This window comes from Paralichthys olivaceus, chromosome 11 (genome assembly GCF_024713975.1).
Source record: "Paralichthys olivaceus isolate ysfri-2021 chromosome 11, ASM2471397v2, whole genome shotgun sequence".
NCBI classification, from domain to species: Eukaryota; Metazoa; Chordata; class Actinopteri; order Pleuronectiformes; family Paralichthyidae; genus Paralichthys; species Paralichthys olivaceus.
The window spans coordinates 13,338,667-13,361,382 of NC_091103.1; the positions used below are offsets into that span (position 1 = coordinate 13,338,667).

Genomic DNA, 22,716 nt, shown 5'->3' on the forward strand with positions numbered 1-22,716 from the left:
GCTTAGAACTGAGGTCATTCATCTGTCCAACAGGAAGAAGAAAGAGACCTTTCAATTTCAGCTGTTACTGTGTAGAATGAGTCTTGACAATGTTAATAAATGTATTTAAGATGAATGTTAATGTTTTGAAAACTGGATGAGTTTACTTTTGTTTTATCTATGAGAAGTTGGTTATGATGATAGTGTTTGTTCAGTGTGGAGCCAGTAAGTTGTTGCTGTTTACGTAGGTGAGTAATTATAAAGAAATGCCCCGTGTGAGGCTTGAACTCACGACCTTCAGATTATGAGACTGACGCGCTGCCTACTGCGCCAACGAGGCTTGCATAGATATGCAACATATCTTTATAGCTCTGCAGACTCAGATCTGAGAGCTAGTAACGGGTATCTGCGTGATCGGGGGAGGGAGTGTGTCATGTTTCAACTAGCATGCACAGGGGTGGAGTTAAAGACTATACTGGTGCTTCAGCCTCTCACATCAGATAATTGTCTGTCGGAAATATGGTTGGTTTGGTGTTTCTCTGTGCAGTTATGAAGAAAACAGGTTCACCTAACAGCTTTAACACAAAATGATTTCTTGTGGAAACATTTGACAAAAGCACTGCCCTATTTGTTTGGACTGTAATTAGCACAGAGAGAATTGGCAGTAATTATGCTGTCTACACTTACAGTAAGTGTGTTGTCTTCCTTTTTTGGCATCCTCCATTGTTTCGCTTCCCTGTTGTTGCTCGATTGTTGCTGCTGAGTCCCCTCACACAGTCTATTATATGGAGTTTATTTTAAACGGCTGTGTTGTATGAGTTTAAGTTACAATGAAATCTAGTACAGGGTAAAGTAACATACGTACGGCATATAATATTTTTGGACCTTATATGTAGTGTATGCTGTTTTAGAGATGATTCAAATATTTTCTCTGCGCTCTAAAATCAGAGGAAAGGTATGGTAAATCCTTGAAACCTTTTTAATTCATCACCCAGCTAATCTCACACTGCTCTGTGCTTGTCCAATTCCAGCAGGGTCTTTTCAATAGCCCAGCTCAGTTTCAATTGTATCAATATGAAAACTTTGAGAACCTTGTTATAATCAGCGTGCAGTGTATATTCTAAACTTAACTGAACAGGAAATGTAGTTCCTTGTATTTATAATAAATAATAAAAATGTATGTAACATGAAACAGGAGGATTAAACTTTCAGCACATAACTTGCAGGAGTAGAGCTGTTGTTTGTTTAAAATGAATCGTAAATCTTTCCAATACTGCACTGAGATGTCAATCAAATCATCATTTGATACTGCTTTATCATTTTATAACATTGATGTTGATGGCCCATGGTTTGAGTATATTATTCCTGTAGTCTACATTCAAGATTTATGAAAGATTCAATAATCGATCAAGATTGTGATATGGATTTTTGGGAGGACTGGCAGATATTGATGAGTATAAAGTAATTTTTGTGAAAGTATTTCAAGTCTATCTGCATCTGCTGATTACTTTTTAGAGGGCTCTTCACTTTCAGCAGGCCCTGTGGCTTAGATGGTTAAAGCAGTAATTGTGGTAACTTACAAGTAGATTTGCTGGGTGACAGTCATAAACACCCTGTTATGATCAGTATGTGGTGTATGTACTACCTTCCTCACTGAACCGGAAATTGACTCACGTGAACATGTTGAGGACTCTTAATAAATACTTGAACAATTTTTATGTTATCAGTCTGCATTGATTGGTAATACTAAAATCGAATTTTTCAGTTCATGGGTTCCCAGCACTTTCTTTTCTACAATTTTGTCACCTAAAGCTTTTATACCCTTCTAGAAGCAACAAAGTTTTGTTGATTCAATTAAATGTATTCAATTTATCATACATATTCTGAGTATCAAATTTAGAAGTAGTCAAAATTATTAAAAAATACACAGGTTAAATATATTTGGACCTGGTGATGTCATCAGCAGTATGCATTCAGCTTTGTTAATTCAGCACATGCAGCCATTATCACACCATGTAATCATATGTATAATGTTATGTTTTTCATTCTGCACATTCCTGGGCTGTGATAAGAGCTTTCACTGTCTCTGCTGTCGGTTTGTTTGGCAAGAGGACAAGAGAGATGTTTGTTAGGGTTTGTTCATTTTGTTGGTCAGACCTGGAGCATTTTAAGAAAATATACTAGTAACTGTCAGCCAGTAAAGAGACATGAAGGAGATAGTAATTTCTCTTTTGTATTATGACAAGGCCATGAGTGCACCCCTGAGATATGAGGAACACGATTGATTGTTACACATTTGTTTTTTCTTCACTATAATACAGAAACTATTAATGGAAAATATCAGATTTGATTCCTCTGTCTTTAACATGTACATGTCTCTTCTCTTTCCTGCCTGCAATAACCTGAAAAAATCTCTGTCTCTCTTTGTAGGAGCTACAGTCTAAAGAAGGGACAGTTGGAGAGGGACTATGCACAGGTAAGACTGGCTTGACTTGTATTGAATATGTGCTTAACCAACTTTTAAGAATTGGGAGAAAAGACTGCAATTCAACTAATGTATCATGATTGTGAGTTATAAAGATTGTGATATGGGTTTTTTTTTTGGGGGGGGGGGGGGGGGGGCTGACAGATATGGATTAGTATAAAATCAATTTTGTGTATTTCAGGCTGTATAGTCTGGATCTATTAATTGCTCTAGTAATGCTTTTGAGCTGGTGTTTTGGCTTTGTTGGTCAAAGTGCCTGTCTAATAAACAGGAGATCCTGCATTCAAATCCCAACAATGCCTTTCAATTAGAGAGATTGTAGGCAATGATAACTCTTCTCACCTACTGTAACCAACCTGAACTGCTGTGCAAATGTCAATGCTTTGATCCTTAGTTTGAAAATTATGTCTGTTTATGCAATGTGTCATGTATTCAACATGAGGTTGCCTCAGGAGTATCAAATGACACACATTTTTCTGATTTGTGAACACATTGACAAGAGACAGAACTTCAGCTTTAGAACTCTGCTAAAACCTGACCCAAATCAGAAGTTGTGCTTTGCCTTTAGCCCTGCGACTTCAGTACTGTGTTTGCAGATTAGAAAGATTGGAAAGGGAAATGTTTATTGTAAACCAAATGTCAGTATGTTAGTTTTAGAACTGACTTTTAGAACTTAGGCTGACCACAAGACTCAGAGTTTATGCTTCAAGTGCTGAGCTAAACTTTCAGCACTTTTGTCAAACAACAAACCTAAATTGCTTAAACTGTTGAATTAATGCTGTGAGTAGCCAAAAACTTCAGAACAAATTGAGAAACTAAATACAAAATTGTAATACTCAAATTAAAAGTCTTGCAAATGGAACCCCTACTATGCAGATATCATGCTTTAATCCTCTTTTAAAGATGTGACCACATTTTTTGTTGGTTGATGAAAATCAGAATTTTTGCTCCCTCACTTTACCAACTTAAAATCATATTAAAATAAGATTTTGAGGGGAGTATATAAAATTAGACCTTATTTGATTCAGTATAAAAACTCACACACTGCTCTAGGCCATATTTGACTCATAGATTTCTCCCTCTTTTTTTGTTTTCTTCCAGGCATTCTGTTGCTCTTTTTTCCGATTTATGAAATGCTGAATAGTAATCATGAATCTTGTAGGATAGAGACAGCTGCAACCCCTCGCCTGATTGTTTTGCGCATTGTGGATGCATCTGACTTGGAAAATGTCCTGCTGCATTTTTAATATATAAAAGGCAAACTCCAAAAACAGTTCGAACCCAATTTCCCAGATATTCTCCAGAGCCCAGGTCTGAAAAAAGAGTTGCTAGTATATACTACTTTAAATTCAAGATTTCATATTTTGAGGCAAGTAAACTTAAGCACACTGAATTAAGATAAAGTTCATTATGATTATTTTGAGCTAAAAGGCTATATCAGCAACATCAATATTCAGACTTCGGGGGAGATATAAAGTGTTTATATTTCTAAGCACTATGAGAATGACTGAAGAATGGCTCGAGGGCAGCAGGACTTGGTTAGAGATACTGGATGATGATTCTAACAATGGTTGTTACATCAGCTAGGAGCACTAACGAACCAAGGGACATCAATGGCCTTGGTAAAGATCTCACAAGGAATGAGTGTTGTTAAAGTTTTAATGGCGCTACTTTTCTTTCTGACAACATTCTCTACTTTAAAAGAAAGAATAAATATATGTTTGTGCAGTAGTTTGCCTGCAGCCCCTTAATCACTGCTCTGAGTGATGTGCAACAGAAACTGCGGAGAAACTCTCTTTTTTTTAATTTTTATTTTATCTTGTATTTCCCGTCTACTGCGTAGATGTTGCCTGCCAGGTCACAAGAATTTCACTGCTCTGATGACGCTAAGTTATTTGGTGCATGTGACAATAAACTTTGATTTGATTTGATTTGATTTATGAACGACAGCTCAGATGATACTCTATTTCAGATTGAATTTCTGAACACACTTGTAACAATCAGATTGCTCATAGTTGCTTTTAATCATCAACCCATGGTCATTTAATTAGGTTAACTCCATGTGACAGCTTCAGGCTGCTAGCATACAGATGAACTACGTGCTCAGCAGTGGAATATTATGCAGTTCTCTGCCTGTTTGTGATAGACTTCTTCTACATGTGTCCAAAGATTACTTGTGTTTCTGTTACATGCAAAATACTTTTTGTGCTCGTGACAATGTTTCTTGTTAGTATCAACTGTTAGGTAACATGTTAGCATACAGGCTCTGGCAGAGATCTAACTTTAAAATACCTGGTATGGCGACTACTCCCTCTATGCTGACTCCAAGCAGCTTTCCACCCAGCAGGGAAGCATGTCCGAAATATAAGGAGACAAACATGGTCACGAGTAGTGTTGATGCACTTTCAATTGAAAACATAGTAAATGTCTATGTAGCCTTATTCAGAATTGTTGGTAAATGAAATATGCAAGATAACTTTTAAGTTGGAAAAAAATAAAATAAATAGAAAATCTATTTTCTTATATTTTCCAGTCCAGAGAGCCGAACCTTTAACGTTGGAGCTTATCAATACTTGAGTAGTCTTTAGAAGTTTAGCCCCAGGTTTTGTACCACACTGGTGAAACTCTGTACCTGTCAGTCAGAACTGAAGGATCCTGAAATGTCTTCGAGTATCTACAACCAAGTCCAGTTTCTTTTTATTTAACTTTTCTTGGATACTTATTAGCAGAATGACCACCTCCATACCATGAAATTATTTCCCTCTGTAAGACAGCCACTCTATAGTGAGCTGCAGATTTGTCGGGGTGCACAAAATTCAAAATACATATCCCAGTAGAAGGCTGCATCAGCACTCTCCACTTACTAAGCATTAGCTGAGCCGTGTGTTAGTAGAAACCAACCAGAGCCTGTCACCAACAATGTAAGACTGTCTGATTTTCATTATATTTTGATGCAGCTGAACTTAAGCTCCCATCATACATGTTCACAGTTCACACACATCCATATAGACACCCTGAAAAATGCTCTCAGCTGCAAAATCCTTCTGTAGCTTAATGAAAAATGTTATAATACATTATCCATCCAACATATTAACGTCTTTGCTCTGTGCAGCTGTCCGCACAAATAGCTCTTATTTGTTGCCCTTATATCCATATACATATAAACATGAGAGGTTGAGGTTGTGTCAGTGTGTGTCCATTTGCATGTGGTTTGTGAGTTTCCTGTGGTCAGCCCCTCTGGTTTCAGACACTCATTATCTTCCCCTCTTCACTGTATTACGTTTTTTCTCCATCTCTCACTATTCTCCCTCAGCACTGTCTCGTTCACCTTAGAAAAAGAGGTTGCCTAGCAACACCCCCGCTTACTCAGTAGGACAATGGACTCCCTCCTAATTGTAGGTGTGTGCACGTATGTGTGCGTAATAATGTGTGTGGGAATGTCTGAGAGCCCTGATTACTTTTATAGGCGCTTGATGAATAGAACATAGATTTTGTGTCAACACCTAATGAGCAAACTTATTCTATTCTCCCCTTCCTCTTTATCACCTGAGCATTTTATCACAACACATATGCCCTTGCCTCTCTCTGTTTCTCTCTGTTTCTCTCTCTTTCTCTCTCCGCTCTTCACTTGTAGTCGTGGTAGTCGACCACCCATTGGCCCCCTCCTGGCGACACGGAAAGAAGAGCCAGATGAAGCGAAAGAGAGAGGAAGGGAAGACAGGAGGGGGGGGGGTCGCAAGCAGCAAGGGACAGAGAGAGACACAGGGAAAGAAACTGACACAAGGATTTAACAAAGCAGAGAATGATGCTGTCATTTAACCTTTGTCCTTTCACTGTGTCAAACCAGACATCCCATCTGTGAAGGAGTCACCAGCAATTACCAGCTGTCGATCAAAAGGCTCCATGTTTTTCTCTGTGTGTGTGCTAGTGTTAGCATGTGAGTGTCCCGTATTCGTCTAACACGATCAACATAACTGGAATAGTTTTAGGCTGGGGTCACACTTCACTGGACTGCCCAAAAAGGCCAGCCCGCACTGTGGCTGTCGCTGTGGGACGTGGCCCTCTGCATGACACATGTGAATCAGCTGTAACATCATGACTCTTTTTCCATTGTTCTTTTAGGTTTTCTAACTACAAATGTAAGTTGTTAGGTTAGGTTTATACATCAGAACTGAAACAGTGAGTGAAACGCTTGTTTTTTTTTTAGGATTAATAGATGCTAACTAAGTCTGAAAAGAAAGGAGATAAGAAATAGGAAAAGTGGTGACTTTTCCTCTGACTTCACCACAGCTTACTCTGCAGATGTGAATCTCAAAGATGACCCAACTGCGCAAACACGCACGCACACACACACACATACACACATTTACGAGGCAGGGAGCTGTAGGGCAGAGGAGTGCAGACAGGAAGAGACGAGAGAGAAATTCAAGTATATTGATTTAAGAGGAGGCTGAGGAAATAAGGGGTGTTGAAAAGGCAGATACACACAAAGGCTGGAAGAAATCGGAGAGAGAGACAGCAGCGAAAGTGACAGAGCCAGAGACATGATAACACAAGTGTGTGTGGAAGAGCCAATAGTAAACAGAAGGATGAACTATCACTGTAACTTTAAGTGCAGTTGTTTGGATGAATGAGCAGAGATTTCCTCATAACAGCGTACAGCTCAATTAAGTAACCTCTAAATGAATCTTCAGTTGCTGCTGTTTGGACAAAAAAAGACTGAATCAGGTGCAGCAAAACAACTTCACAGTAAATATGTTTGCTGTTATGGGTATCAGGGACAATTACATCACCTTGATCTGTAATGGTTACGTCTCTCTTTGACTTATGTGGAATTTAGAAAATGACAGAATGCAGTTCAAGAATCCAGTGATAATAATAATCACAGGCTGTTAGATTAGTAACATAAATGCCAAAAATACACAATACTCAACAACATAAGCTGTTTCTTAGACATGATCTACAGAAAACTTCAGGAGGAAGGACATGACGTATAAATTGCACTGTGGAAATCACGTTTTTGTTTACAGCACATTGACACTGGCGTCGGCCCTTAATCTTGCTATCTTTCCGAGTTGACATCTTTGTCAGTGTCTTCTATGTGTATGACATCTGTCTTTCATAAAACATAGATAACCTGTGATTTTGTATTGTTTTTGTCCCTGTATACTTAACGTCCGTCCGTTGCATGTCATCAACATGACTACTCCTTCACTGCGGATTGTTCTGCTGTATTCTCACATAGGCTCACTTGGACATTTTCCGAATATTTTACTATGGGCTGGCAGGAAAGGTTCCTGAAAATGTGCAGAGTAACTGAAATGGAGATTTGCATTCTCACTCACAGCTGCTCCACAAAAATTGTAGGAAAATGTTCAGAGTTCAGTGCATGTCTGAAAGCAGCTATTCAATCTCTCTTGTTCTTCATTTTACTTTCCTTTTCTTTCTATCACTCTCTCTCTCTCTCTCTCTCACTAACTCACACACAGACACACACACACACACACACACACACACACACCCACGCACACAATGGTCTCCTCAGGATATCCTTCTGTCTCGGTACCCTGTTTATCCTCCTGATCACAAAAACAGGAGGTATGTGTGTAATTTGTCTGTTTCGCTGTATGCTTGTGTATTACATGGAGCTGTTCTACTTCACTTAGACCACACAGGAAGGGCACAGTGGTTGCCATAGCAACACACTGTTCAGGTGGTTGTCAGGTGATGACAGGAGAGAAAAAGGGGGGGGGGGGGGCAGGGTGCAGGCGTGAGATGTCCTGTAGAAAATAAAAAAAATAGAGAGAGAAAGACGGAAAATAATGTAAATGTAGAACAAAAAGGGGAGTAAGAAAAAGCAGAAGAAAATAAAAAGAGCTTGAAGGAGACACTGAAAATGAGAAAGCATCAGAAATCCATCCTCCCGAGTTGGCCAACAGCATCTCAGTGAAGCTGTCACAATCAGTCACTGGTGTGCTTCTCACCATTCAGTCATTGCCAAGTTTAGCAGCCATAGCTCTTCCTCAGATAGCGGGCCTGTCATCACAGACTCATCGAGGAGACTTTACGTTGTGTGCTGGCATTAAAAAAAGGTTTGAAGCCAGGAAGGACGACGTCTGTGTCTATGTAACATCACTCCTACTACTACTTAATGTCTCGGCCATAGACGATGCTCCCACATAAAATCACAGGGTAGTTTTTCAAGCCTGCAACACCCACAATATTTTGAATTACCAGTGGGTATAGTGGTTACTGTAATTGTTCCTTCTGCTCATTCCGGTGTTAAAGTGACTTCTTCTTTTCCTATAGACAATTCTCATGTAAGAAGGTCGGTCAAATTTCTGCAAAGACTGTATCCGAAAATGCAAACGTCCAAGTCAGTGGCTTGTTTGTTGGAACTCTTCCTGGCAGCTCCCTTGCAAAATGTTCGGACAGTGAGCGAGTATTCACAAGTTGATGGCATTTCTAACGCAACGGATGCAAAACAAACAAATAAAGAATACTATCTGAAAAAGAGATTCCATACATTCAGAAGATGGTCAATAAGATGTCAACTTGGAAAGACAATGAGATTCAAGAGCTTTTGATGATGAGGGCCAATACCATTTTTGATGCTAAGGAATTTATAAGTCACGTCTTGCCTCCTGTGTATACGTTACTCCTCACCTGAATGTTCAGGACATTTTCCTGTTGTTGTGAACGTGTCTGACCCAATTTCCTGCTGCATTCTTCATATGTGAACAACTGTGGACCCAATTTTCCGGAGTTCATGTCTGGAAACAATGTGTGTTGTGAAAGTCAAGCTGTCAGATGAGCCCTTCTGAAAGCCTGGCAGCTCACAGTCAGTGGCTGTTTCAGCTGTCAGTCACTGTTCTCTCTCCGACACACAAGTGCATCCAACATACATGGTATTTTACACATAAAACACGCACCATTAAAATAATGTTTATACAGCAGGGAGGGGAATTACATCACTGGCACTTCTGCTGCAATATGAATGTTGAATGTCACACAGTCTCTTTTTCTAACAAACATTCTCACAGTCTTTCATTTAAGACATTCACACCCACTCCACCCTTCCCCAGAGAGTGACAGACAGAGAAGTCGACTATACTTGAAGCAAACGTGTTTCCTCCTGTGTGAGACAATGCAGGTTTTTTGTGTTTCTGTGTCCCTTAACCATTAAGGTGTCATGCAATATTACCATGTTTTTAATATGATTACCATTATATAAATACCCAGAGACAACAGATGGAAATGAGCACTGTGCTATATCTGATGCAGTATATTAAGTACACATTGAACAAATCAATAAATAAAGTAAAATTTAAGAAAGAAGGAAAAATAAAACCCATAGAAAATCAGCAAAAATGTACCTGTACTTCTGTAACTCTGCTTCTTCTGCTATACTATTTCACTAAATGACCGCTCTGACACAGTATGATGCAATGTGGCACTGCCCTCTGCTGCCTCCTCTCCCGCCCAGGGACACTAATGGGGTGAGGTTTTTTATTTCTAGAAAAATGCTCCTTTCTTCTAGAGGATTTAGCGTGTGACTACTGTGGGTCAAGTGGCTACTGCCCTAAAGAGTGTCACCTGCACGGGGAAACCAAATATCATGGAAAAGGAACATGAGGAAAGTATTAGATATTTTTGATGGCCTCACACACACGCATTTATCCATAGACCTCACAAGCACACAGGGGCAGAGTGTCTGCAAGTGGCTGCCTCTGACACAGTGACCCAGTCCAGAAGATGTAGGTTATTTTTTCTCACAGCCTTTGGGTTTCTGCTCATACACACAGGAGCTGTTTGGGATTCACTCTTGCTGACTCAGAGATGCTCAATTTTTATACTGGTGTTTGTGTACTGAGTGCATAAGTCAAGATTGTGCCTGCATGCTTTAAATAGAAATATAATATCACTGCACAAAATGAAACAAAAGAATGAAGTAGTATCCTTTTCATATCATCTAAAATGTCAATAATTAAATTGTTTAAATGAATTATAAAACCTATGAACTCTGAACAGCAGGCATATTTTGTTCTGTCTGGAAAATTGGGTGTGGATATTTTCCAGAGTTTGCCTTTCACATATGAAGAACTCATCATTGTGTATATCATGCAGGAGGTAGAATAGGACATAGAAGTTCCGCTGTGTAAAGCACATGTTTTTGTTTACAGCACATCATCACTGGCATTAGACTTTATCGACAAAAGCTTTCGAATCTCGTTGTCGAGGTCAACTTGTTGTGTTCCAACGTACAGCCCCTCCAGAAAATATGCAGACTTCAGTGCATGTCTGAAAGCAGCTTATAAACAAGTTGCATCAGAATCTATTCTGCAATATCAGCCTCATGAATTGTAATTTTCAGGTTTCAGGAAGATTCATGTTTTCTGAAAGCATGAATTTGCCTATTCAGATACTCTAGCCTTAATTATTCTCAATGTTTTATTTTCGCTCCTGTTTTCAGGCTCTGCAGAAATTAGCAAGTCAGTACCTCAAGAGAGACTGGCCTGGAATCAACCCTGATGACCAGAGAACAGACTACAGGTGGGTTTGTGTGTTCAGTCATATTTTCCATAAAACTAAGAGCTAAAACCTACTTCTGGTCACCATTACTCTTCCATTCTACCACATAATTTGGTCTACAGCACAACCACAAGCCATTATTTATTGTAACAATGGCAGTGTAATGTAAAACCTCTAGCTGAAAGTTAGTAATGATGGAATTGACTCCAGCTGTAGGTTCTTGCAGCAGCATTCATATTGTTTTTTAATCCCACAGTGGCAGCCACACACTGGTATTGGGAATTAAAATGTTCTGCCTCTCTGCAGGAAAACTTAATGATTTTCTTTAACCAATTGCTCTTAGGAATGTGAGTTATAGAACAGCTACTGAGCAGTGTTGTTGTGCATTTTCTCTCTCACCAGGAATGTGTACGCAGTGTGGAGGTCCTATTTAGAAGGTACAGTGCAGGTGAGCCAGTCCAGGCTCAACGTGTGTGACAACTACAAGAGTCAAGTATCAGACCTCGCTAAGACTGTTAGACTCTACAAGGAACAGCAGCTCAAAAAAGTGAGTGGATGTGCAGATAGTCTGGAGTTACTCATAGTTTCCTGAAGCAATCTTTGTTCTCTCTGCAGCATTGTTCCACATATTCAACACTGACTTAACATGAGTCACGTTGCTCTGCTCTGTCTTTGACTATTCGCCCGCTTTCCTCTTTCCCTTTGCAGACCATAGATCAGTTGAGTGGCATTCAGGCAGAGCTGCAGGAGTCGGTAAAGGAGTTGGCCAAAGCCAAGAAAAAATACTACGACTGTGAGCAGGTTGCCCACGCTGTACGGGAGAAGGCTGACATAGAGGCCAGGTAAGTTCACCAGGGAACCGTTTGTGTATGTGTGTGGGGGGGGGGTATACATAAAAATAACAATGTCATGAATAAGAGCAGCCATTAAGTATTGAAGTAGTGAAATGGTGCTGGATGGAAATGGATATCTCAACTTATTTCAACTTATCAATAATAAGCTACAGAGAGGCCCCAGGCAGTGTTCTGTTTGGATATGAAGGGATTCACCTGTTATCAATGGCACTGAAATACAATATTGCTCCATACACTGCACAACACACTAAGCAAGCACTATATAAAAGAATGAGTTGTTCATCTAATGACTATTACAACTTCAGGTAACTGAGATAGCTCTTTTTTGTGTTGTGGGTGCTGGCATATGTCATCTCATAATGACTCACACTCATAATGTTTTGTTATCCAGCATCTTCTCTCTATCTCTTATCTACCTACACTCATTACCTCATAATGACAAGGTGAAAACAGAACTTGAGACATTTTTGTAAATTCAGTAAAAGGGAAAAAATAAATATCACATTGACATACGTTGTCAGACCCTTTACACAGTACTTGGAGTACCTTTGAGAGCAATTACGGCAGGTATACGGAATCCTTTACTTATCAAGGGCCATTTCAGTTTACATCCTTCATGGATCAGACTAACCTCTTTAATGCGATGGTAGGCCCTGCTTCTCTCTGGTGAGGCGTCTGATGCCAGATGGTAGTAATGATGATGATGCTACTTGCAGAAGATTTTCTAGGTCAGTCAGTCTTGAATGAAACCAAGTGTTCTCAAGAGTTACTTCTAAAAAGAACTGCTCACAACAGCAGCTTTGCTGCTCAATGAATTCATGTTGTAAGTTGTTGGATACATTAGCCCGCATCGAGTTAAACAGCCGAGCCAATATTTTCAGATCCTTTTGTTTACATTTCATGTCCTAAAACCTCTTACCAAATGCCTGAGAAAGTCATGTATACTCAGCAGTGTATTCAGGTGTCACAGCAGGCTTTTGTTATTGCAGACTGTTACTCCTTTCCATTTGCACAAATACGCCTCAGTGGTGTTTGCAGCTGTTTGTGTACACATCCGCAATGGAGTATAATCAAGTCCTTATGTCAATGTGATATTTTAGTTTCAACTTTTGTATAGATTACCCACATTTCTAAAATGATGTCTTCTGTTTGTGATTATGGGGCATTGTAGAATGATAAACAAATACATTCTGATGTTCGAGTTCTGATTACTTACTGAATGCATTATATGTAAGTGTAAAGGACAGATGTGAGAATGACGGTATATGTTTGAAATGGAAATATATTTACTGTGGGTGTGAGAATGTATGTATCTGATTATCAAACTGAAATTATATATGAGAAAGGAGAACATATGTATGTGAGAGGCCCAGAATATGTCCTGTATGGCACCGAAAGACCTAACCAGTCACAATTACATTTGGTTTTTTTCCTGTGCCATTGTTTCTGCTATAGGGATCAAAAATTAACCAAACTTTGATCCAATCTTGATGAGTGTTGCTTTACCCCCATGTAGCTCTAGCTATAGCATTATATAAGTATTTTCACTTCACTGAATTCCAGACTCCAGTTAGCGTCCACATCGATTGGCCAATGAGCTTTTTTCTGTACTCTATTGCTGAGTAGAAAGTCACAGCCTCAGAAATTACTGCATTGCCTTTTTTGCCATCGCATGAGTGGATGTGTGTGTGTGTGTGTGTGTGTGTGTGTGTGTGTGTGTATTTCATTAGCGAGAAACAGCGACTCATTAGTCTCTGTCAGGCAGGAGAGTCACCGGGAAGATGATGATGAAGAGACAACACAATCTTTATACATCCAACAATACTTGGTGCAGGGGAACATAGAAACATATAATGCAGACACACACAGTAAAGGCAAGCGACAGACATGCTCACACACCCCTAATGTATTTTCCATCTGATGTGAGAGGTTATGGAACACGTATGGCCACACACACATGCGCACACACAGACCCTCTATCATTTTATCAAGCAGATCTTTCTGATGTCACCATGAGTATAAATCCTGTTGGCTGGATCAGGTTGAGATTTATTGGTGTCAAGCCTGAGACTGTTCAGGGTCAATTTATGAGGACTTCTGTAAATCAGAGGTTAGAGAGCATAGTTATGATGTTGTAGAAATGCACAGAGCTTTTTCTCCTCTCTACCTTACTATAAATATATGTTGAATTAAATGCATCTATGTGAATGAATCAAATAGCAATGAGGTATTTAAACATACACCAATGTGTTTTTTAATTTTTGGCATTCTTAAGTGCACAGGGATAGATAACTTAATATAATTGTTTTTTAATTAAAAGGAGATATGGCTGTATTATTGATCAAGATTAACTTCCTTGTTTGGTGTATTTTCTTCCAGGTCTAAACTGGGGCTTTTTCAGTCGAGAATTAGTTTACAGAAAGCAAGTGTAAAGGTAAGAGGGCTCACTCACAAAAGCTGCTTTCAGACATGCACTGAAGGGTTGCATCTGTCTAACACGCAAGAGATGCAAAAAAGAAAAACAAACAAACAAAAAGAAAAGAAATATCTCATGAAGAAAAAGTGGTGTCACACAGAAAATCATGTGATCCACGCAGCAGAGTTAATGCGTCACTTCCTGCCTCTGTCTGCTGTAACCGGCTGCTCCACCTCTCAACTGAATCTGTGGAGGATTTTTTTGCTGTTGTGAACACGTCTGTGCAGAGATCCTCCTGCATTGTGCATGTGTGAAAGAAACTCTGGGTAAACTCCGGACCCAATTCTCTGGACTTTACCAGAAATCATGTCTGAAAACAGATAAAGACACCAACATAACACTCCTTCAAACCAGCACCTAAACACTCAACTTAAAGCGTATAGCCTTTTTCTGCTTCTGTAGTACATCATTGCAATGTTGTCTCTTTTTGGTTTCAGCTAAAAGCGAAGAGAAGTGACTGTAACTCCAAGGCGACACAGGCCAGGAATGACTACTTACTCACGCTAGCTGCTGCCAACGCTCATCATGACCGCTACTATCACACAGATCTACTGCACTGCATACAGGTATTTAGAGAGTGAATCCACAAGTTCTTTTCACAAATGTGTAAAAAAGACTCCAGTCAGCAGAAGGCTCACATTTTAATGCTGTAACCACAGTTTCCTTTACTACAACTACCACTGATTTAAGAGTCTCATATGCTGATAATAACCATAGGGATTCTCCAGGAATGGCAGGATGCATTTTCTGGTTCCAAAAATTAAAAGTGGAAAGTTTCTTTGAATCAAAGCTCAATTTAGGATAAACATCTCCCTTTTATCAGAGCACAAAGTCACGCTCGCTCTAGGTTTGACTGTACCATTTGAAAGGGGAAAATCATACATGAAAAAGTGATGATTTTACAGTTTTAACTCTTCAAAGAATGCTCCCTGGTTTTATGAGGGACTTACGTGAAGATAATTGCTGTAATATGAGCTGCCTTGATGTCTGCTCTTAACAAATGATTGGTGGGCATGAAATTATGATTTTCAAAATATTGAATGAGGGATTAACAGAAAACTTTATGGTAGTTTGTCATTTTTTAAAGACTGTTTTTGAGAGAATAGAATATAGTCATCAGAGGATAGAGGTAAATAACTGGAGCATGAATGGTTTCAGTTTCTGTGTGCAATGAATATTGTTTTGACCTCATAATCGGAACTGACACCTTCATATGACGTGCAGCTGTGCATGTCTGTCGATTTAAATGTGTCTGTGGGATGTGGGCTTCATGGTTTGTTAGGGTGCTCAAAACGCTCAGTTGTGACACAGAAGCTGATTCAGTGTCACCTTTCATATTTTTCTGCCATCTTTGTTTGCCAAACTGCTATTTGTGTGTACAAACACCATGTTCCCTTTGGTTGTACATGACCTTTCTAGTTCATACACAAAATCAAAACAAGAATTAATCTCAAACAACCAAAGAAACCAAATACATTATTAATACTGAATCTTGTAATAATATTATAATTAATAATACTATTATTAATAATAATAATCATAATTAACTAATATAGTGTGCATGCAAACATATCTACAAGTTCATTGACAAAATGACAGTCTGCCTTCAGGCTGGGTGATATGGCATAAAGATAAAAAGTAAAAATCGATAATTGTATTGATCAATGATACATTATTATTTATTTAAGTTTAAAGACTTATTTTTGCTACTGAGTAAAGGTTGTGTGTTCCTCCTCACTGTGCTTGCTCAATAGAGTGTGGAAACCAGCCCCAAGCCGTGGGGCAGGGTTCGGACAAAATCTTAGAATTGATATTGCGGTCCAGTCACATTGGCTGCACTACACGTGCCTGAAATCAGGAAAAACATCAGACTCGGGTCAGGTTAAAATAAAAAATGGTTGGTTCGGGTTTGGCTTGTTTAGTTTGCTCTCGGGCTTTGACGGCTTCGGAAAGAAAATTTCAGCCCGAGGCCACTCTGTTGCACAAATCATTATATTAATTATTGGACTTATTATGTGTTGCTATTGATAAAAAGGATATTGAGATAAATGTTGATGTTGTTTTATCGCCCTGCCTTAATCTCCCCTGCACACAGACAGATACACCTTAGCTATTGTGTAGTGAAGAAGCTGCTGAGTAAGGGTGAGGTCTTCCTTACAGTACAGTCTGACAAACACATGCTTACATGTACACACTGTGTCTGAACTGTGAAGTAAGTTGTGTTAATTCCATTATAACATTTAAAGTAAGACTCATTAATCTTTTTCCCACTTTTTTTATTTTTGCGATTGATTTTCTCTTTTCTGCGTTTTCTTTTCTCTCTCTCTCTCTCTCTCTCTCTCTCTCTCTCTCTCTCTCTCTCTCTCTCACTCTTTTCCTCTCTATCTTCAGCTACCCGCCTCTGTCCCCCCTGTCCCTCATTTTTGATCTCTACTATCTCACATATTCTGCCTCAGGCCCGTATGAGCATCTATACTATGAGGCCATTCTGAATAATAGATCCTCAGCTCCTTGTGACAGAAGGACAGGGGACTGCGGGGAAGCTCGCACATACGCAAATACGTGCATGCAAACACACAAACAGAACAAGGGGACATTGCTCGAGGGAAGCAATCTGCTCGTCCCCCGTTCTCTCCCTCTTCTGCAATTTGTGAATTTGTGGTGTTTACAGGTCTTCACCTAAAAATCAATGTTACAGCACCCCCCAGCAGAGAGATCAAAATTTGCATAATGAGGAAGCCTGTGTGCTTTTCACAGGTTTAAGACATCTAAAAGAAAAGGCCTAACCGGAGAGCATTGATCACACTTGCAGACAAACTAAATATTCCTCACCAAAACAGCAAATATACAGCTCAGGTATTATTACAATAAAATACAGTATGGTCTTTCTATTTTTATCAGAAAAAATGGCCTGTTGCATAATCAGCGCTCTTTAGCTAGATCTAGTCATTATCTTTCTTTTAATGTTTAAACCAGAGAGAAGAATGCAATCGATTACATGGGGAGAGATGACTGACGCTGAAAAAAAAATCTGGGGATGATGGATGAGGAGGCTTAAATTTAATCATACTGTTTAGATCAAAAGTCCACTTTGTAAACAGTGACTGTACTAAGTGCTGTACCTGGATGCTGCAATAACACACGCCTTATGCTGAGCACTGCTGTCCTTGTCAATGCGACAGTTGTAATGAGAGGGCAGAGGAAGAACATGCTGCTCCACATCTCCCTCTGCTGTTGGCAGTCGATGTCGGTATTACTGTACACCTTAATGTCCCCTGCTACACACACACACACACACACACACACACACACACACACACACACACACACACACACACACACAGTACATGTCCACTTCTGCTGCCCTGTCTGGCTCTCTGTGGTGTCGTTATTGTTGAGGCGGTTTCAGTCATTGAACCCTAACACACTCACAAACACACATGTACACGCACAATGACCATGACATGGGGATGGGGCTTTTTCTGGAAGCTGACTCACTTCTTTCAAACACTACCGTAAATGGATGAAAAGAGGAGGGGAGGGAGGGAAGAAAAATGAAGGAGGAAACGAGCGGACTGATGGGAAAACATTTTGAGTGAAGTCAGCCAACAACCCAGCCTTGATGACATAATTTCTTTGTCGATACACCATTGTTTCTAAACGTCTGTGTTATGTGTGTGTGCAGTTGTGCAAATGCTGTATTCACATAGACTTCGTGCATATTAATAACTGTTTGTGTATGTGTGTGAGTGTGAAAAAAGACTATTTGTAGGTTTTATCATAGAAGGGTGTAGTCTTGGCCTAAAACAGCCCCTGACCAACAAAGAGTGTAAGTTTCTAAAAGTGTGAGCATCTGTGAAGAACTTTGACCAGAGGAGTGTATGCATGTCTGAGTATTTGAGAATTTGTGTGTGTGTGTGTGTTTGATTTGGAATCTGAACCCCTTCACCTCCCCCTGCAGCTGTTTAAGCGTGATCCAAAGAACACTTGTCACACACATGTGTATCCACCCCCCACACACAAATCTCTCAGCCTGTCTCTCTTTCTTCTTCTCACCAACTACCACCTTTATACCTTTTCAAATTCTCTCTCCTCTCCTCCACTTCCATCAGCCCTTCTCTCTCTCTTTCCTCCCTGACTGTTTGGCAGTGCGACCCACAGCTTGGCAGCACTACCACAGCTCCCCATAGAAAGGCTGTTCATTTGGACTCCATACTCCATTAAAGTATCTTTATTTTGCTTCATCTGTAACCTCTAATGATAAAAACTGTCAAATTAAAAAATGTGCTTGGTTTCTGTCCTTCCTTTGACTTTCTACTGCCTCCTTCTTTTCTTTCATTATTTGTCTCACTCCTTCCCTTCTCTCTCTTTTTCTTTCATTCCCAGTTTAGTTTAATTCATAAGAACCTGTCTTAGACGAGAGTTTATTTTTTTAGTAACTCAGGCTGAGAAGACCTCTAGTCGGGTTAAAGCATTTCTTGGAATTAACATGATGTCACTCTATTGACCAACAAGAACAATAACAGGATACGTTTTCTATCCCCGACGGGAGCACCAAAAAATAGGGGAGGAATGGAGATTAGTGAGTAGGAGGTCTATGTCTGAGTTTTAACTTTGACTTTGGTTACGGTTCATATTTTTGGGAAGTACCTTACAACAGATGATCACAGTCCTGAGGAGGATCTTGAAGAAGGCCCGAGGGCCATAACATCTGTCTTGATGAATGAAAAATACACATGGAGCCAGAATGTGTGACGTTTCTCAGTTTCCTGAGGGCAGATACAACATGCTTGTCTTATCAACTATTGTGACATTCACATTTTAAGTGTTTTTCTATTGCTGATGTTGTGTAATGGTTTGGTAATTTGCTAAAACAGTTGAAAATGTTTTATGTTTTCATTGGAACGCACAGGTCTGCATTGGAATATTACATTTCCTGCTTTGTCTCACTTAACATACATTTCTGATTGTGTAAACATTAATTTAAATAGAATGTAAGTAATACTGTTTGTGGTAGTGCAAATATTACTCATGTTAAGACTGTGTAAACTATAGTGTAACTTTATAACTTGAAGAGGAAGTACACCTGAAGTGACCATTCAAAGGCCTATTTAGTATATTTCTAATGTAGTCACTCCCTCTTTCTCAATCTTTCTGTCTTTGTATCTGTCTTGGTGTATCTTCCTCTATCTTGTGCTCTCTACTTCATTATGAAGGATTATGGAATTATGGTGAATTAATCCTTCCTTTTGTGGTAACACCTAGTCCCTCTCTCTTTCTGTCCTCCAGGCCTTGGATGGCAGAATCTACGAGCATGTGAAAGACTACCTGGTGTCGCTGTGTCATACTGAATTAGAGGCCTCCCAAGCAACACACAACACCTTCCAGTTCCTTTTGGACAAATCCACCAGAGTGAGTCAGCTTTGGTGGGGAATATCAACCCATCTTTTTGACATAATAATATGATTAAAATTATCGTTTTTTGCAGAAGTAGTGTGCAAGTATTCAGTGAAACAAATTTGACATTTGGAGCTCATTTGTAATTACTTCGTAGTGGAATGGGAATGAAGTAGATTGGCCTTTGGAGGCATTGTTTGCATTTAACAGTTTAACAAAAAAGCTAACAAGAAAGAAGAGATGAATAAAAATGCACCCCTGTGTAAGAAGCATGCATGTGAATTTATTTTAAAGATCTAAGCATATGGTTTAAATCACATGTTGCAAGTGCAAATTTAGGACCAAATCAATGGCCGGTAAAAAGTTTATTGTGTCAGGCGCAAGGTGGAAGGTTAATTGATTATGGTGTGTTTAGGCTGTAACAGGCAATAAACCAGTCAGAGCACCATCTCCCCTTCCCTTTGAAAGCAAGCTGATCTTGTACCTTAGTAGGTTGCTTCTGTAAGGGCCCGATCACACATACACAGATGTGTCAGTGGCAAACTTTCACCTCCCGTTCACGATAAAAGGCAAATATTGCATTTGCTACATGTGTTGAGGCAAATCGCAGAGCAGCTTCGTGTGAAGTTCAACTTTGTTAGCTTTGACCAGTTAACATGATTGACTTCACATTTGTGTATCTGTGACTGGGCTCCAATGGTGGATTTGTCGGCTCGTAAGAGAGAACACTTCTCTACAGTGGAAATGGTTTTAATTCATGCAAGCAGACCTAGCAGAGTGGGTAACAAGCAGAGTGCACAAGTGCTGTGCACCTTGTTAAAGCATATAGGCACACGGTGTCAGTGGAGTCTGAAGCCTGCATGAACTTGATTGTGCTCTGCTCACAATATCTGTGGCCTAACATGCATGCCATTTAAGTGATGCTCAAAACATCAAACCTAAAATGTATGCATGAATATGAAATACTCACCCACTGTTGACTTCTGCACTGGGGAGCAGAGCCTGTGATCAGTGACTCCCTGAGGTTACAATGTCTCCCAGTACTGACAAGTTTCCACAGCAGGAAACTGGCCTGAAAAAGTCAGTTTAACTTTCTGTCTATCTTACAGATAATACAAGAGTTCAACCAGCAGCTGTTCATGCAGGAGAATCCAGTGTTTCACAAAGCACATGACTTCCAGTTCCAGCCCAGTGAATGTGACATGGTGAGACACACATAGTTTCATATAATTTGTATTGTTTGTACATGAACCTGTTCACACAGCAGGGTAGTCAATTCATTGCATGGATACACAGTCGTATCTTCGTGATTTCAGAGGACTTTGCATTGACTCACATTCACACACACACATGCACGCACACTGACACACACACTGACACACACACACACACACACACACTCACACACACACACACACACACACACACACACACACACACACACACACACACACACACACATAATAATCAGCCTCTGATGTTGCTAGTTGTGGGTTTTTCCCTCCTACCTTTTCTGTCCCCTACAATCTGTTATTTTACATCTGTGTCTGCTCATCTCAACTTAGTTGAATCACTGAAACATAATCTGTGTTACATTGATTATCACGATTGTTAGAGAATCTCATTAATACATCAGGGCTGTGAGGAACGGCTCTGGTCTGAAAATATAGAGAGGAAATATGTTGAGAATATTTTGTCTTGAGCCTTAAGAGATTTATTCATGTTAATAATTCAGGATTGAGCCATCTAGTTAACCAGTGTCTGGCATGATAGAAGTATGAATCTTCTCTTTTTTCTAATTTTAATCACTGAAATAATACATCTCTGTCCATTGGGAATTTCTCTTTGTCGTCATATTTTAAATTAATATAAAAATTATATCAAATCAAGTGGTTGCTGAATGATAAACATTTTTTACATTGTTGTCAATTGATCAGCATCTATGATCATAATGGAGCCGCGGGAGCCATGCTGTCTCACCCCTCCAGGGCCTTGTTAAGTACTGCTGGCTAAAAAAGAGACGTCTCCCAGTGGACACTGGTCCTAATTCCTCTATCCTTCTCTCCTGTGTCTGAGTCATGTTGTGTTCTCTCGTTTCTCAGCTTCTTTCAATCTTTCACCTTTTCACTCACTCCCTCGCCAATTTCTCTTTTCCACTCTGATCTTTTTAACAATGTGTTCTTCCTTCCGTGTGCCTTCGTAATCCTGTTCAACCTTTGCTAACACTTTCCTCCTACACTTTCTTTTCCCTATTAACCCCCCTTGTTGTGTCTACGTGTCTGTGTGAATGCGCTGCTGCTCTTGGGTGGATGTGTGTGTGCTGGGAATGCTTGTCTGCGTGTATGTGTGTGTGCCAGACTCTGAGCTCGGTGCAGCAGTTGGTGGACATTGAGCCTTCGCCCGTCAGTGCCATGAGAATGACCCTGGCACAGGTAGTCTTAATTGTTAAATTCCCATTTTCATTCCTGACACAAACCATGAATCATCACTCCCATTCATGTTGTAATATATTTCTTTATTTAGTGATATTGACCTGAACTGAGGCACTGGTTATGTGTGACCCACTGTGTCCATATGAGCAGAGTGTTTGCTCTCTTCCTAACCAGACTGCTTAAGTGCTAAGTTGTTTTCTTTCCCTGATTGACTGCAGCCAGTCAGACAGACAGAAAGTCCACTTGCATAATCTTCACATCCCTGCTGTCTGTTCCTAAACAGCCATGACAGCACATCTACTCAGTTCAAAAGAAAGGTCCTTTTACATATGATGAAAGACATTTACATACATTGCAAGATTATTTTATCTGGCAAAAATGTAATCTGTCAATACCAGACTGGTGTGTATCAGAGGGACCACAATGCTGCGGCTCCTTAAGATCTTATAAACCCTTAATATCCTTGTTGCTTCAATGAAACAAGAGAGCTGCATTTGCTGGATGGCTGAATACTGTTGTTATGACAGTGGGATCACAGTGCTGTGATGCCGTCACACTGCC

The 22,716-nt window shown here is 39.8% G+C and overlaps 1 protein-coding gene and 1 non-coding gene across 5 annotated transcripts in view; one reads left to right on the forward strand and one right to left on the reverse strand.

Moving 5' to 3' along the window:
* LOC109629945 (F-BAR and double SH3 domains protein 2) overlaps nucleotides 1-22,716 on the forward strand; it is a 60,403-nt gene that overhangs the window by 12,648 nt on the left and 25,039 nt on the right. For 2 of the 4 annotated variants that reach the window (XM_020087909.2, XM_020087910.2), the window contains exons 3-11: nucleotides 2,410-2,455; nucleotides 10,938-11,017; nucleotides 11,399-11,543; nucleotides 11,705-11,838; nucleotides 14,230-14,284; nucleotides 14,764-14,892; nucleotides 19,616-19,738; nucleotides 20,833-20,928; nucleotides 22,081-22,155. In XM_020087909.2, the coding sequence (XP_019943468.1) occupies nucleotides 2,410-2,455; nucleotides 10,938-11,017; nucleotides 11,399-11,543; nucleotides 11,705-11,838; nucleotides 14,230-14,284; nucleotides 14,764-14,892; nucleotides 19,616-19,738; nucleotides 20,833-20,928; nucleotides 22,081-22,155 (883 nt within the window). The remainder of the gene's footprint in view (nucleotides 1-2,409; nucleotides 2,456-10,937; nucleotides 11,018-11,398; nucleotides 11,544-11,704; nucleotides 11,839-14,229; nucleotides 14,285-14,763; nucleotides 14,893-19,615; nucleotides 19,739-20,832; nucleotides 20,929-22,080; nucleotides 22,156-22,716) is intronic. The other 2 variants (XM_020087911.2, XM_069534904.1) reach the window with 1 other exon arrangement.
* On the reverse strand, nucleotides 247-319 carry trnam-cau (transfer RNA methionine (anticodon CAU)). Its single transcript has one exon. It is a non-coding gene; the product is annotated as a tRNA-Met (tRNA).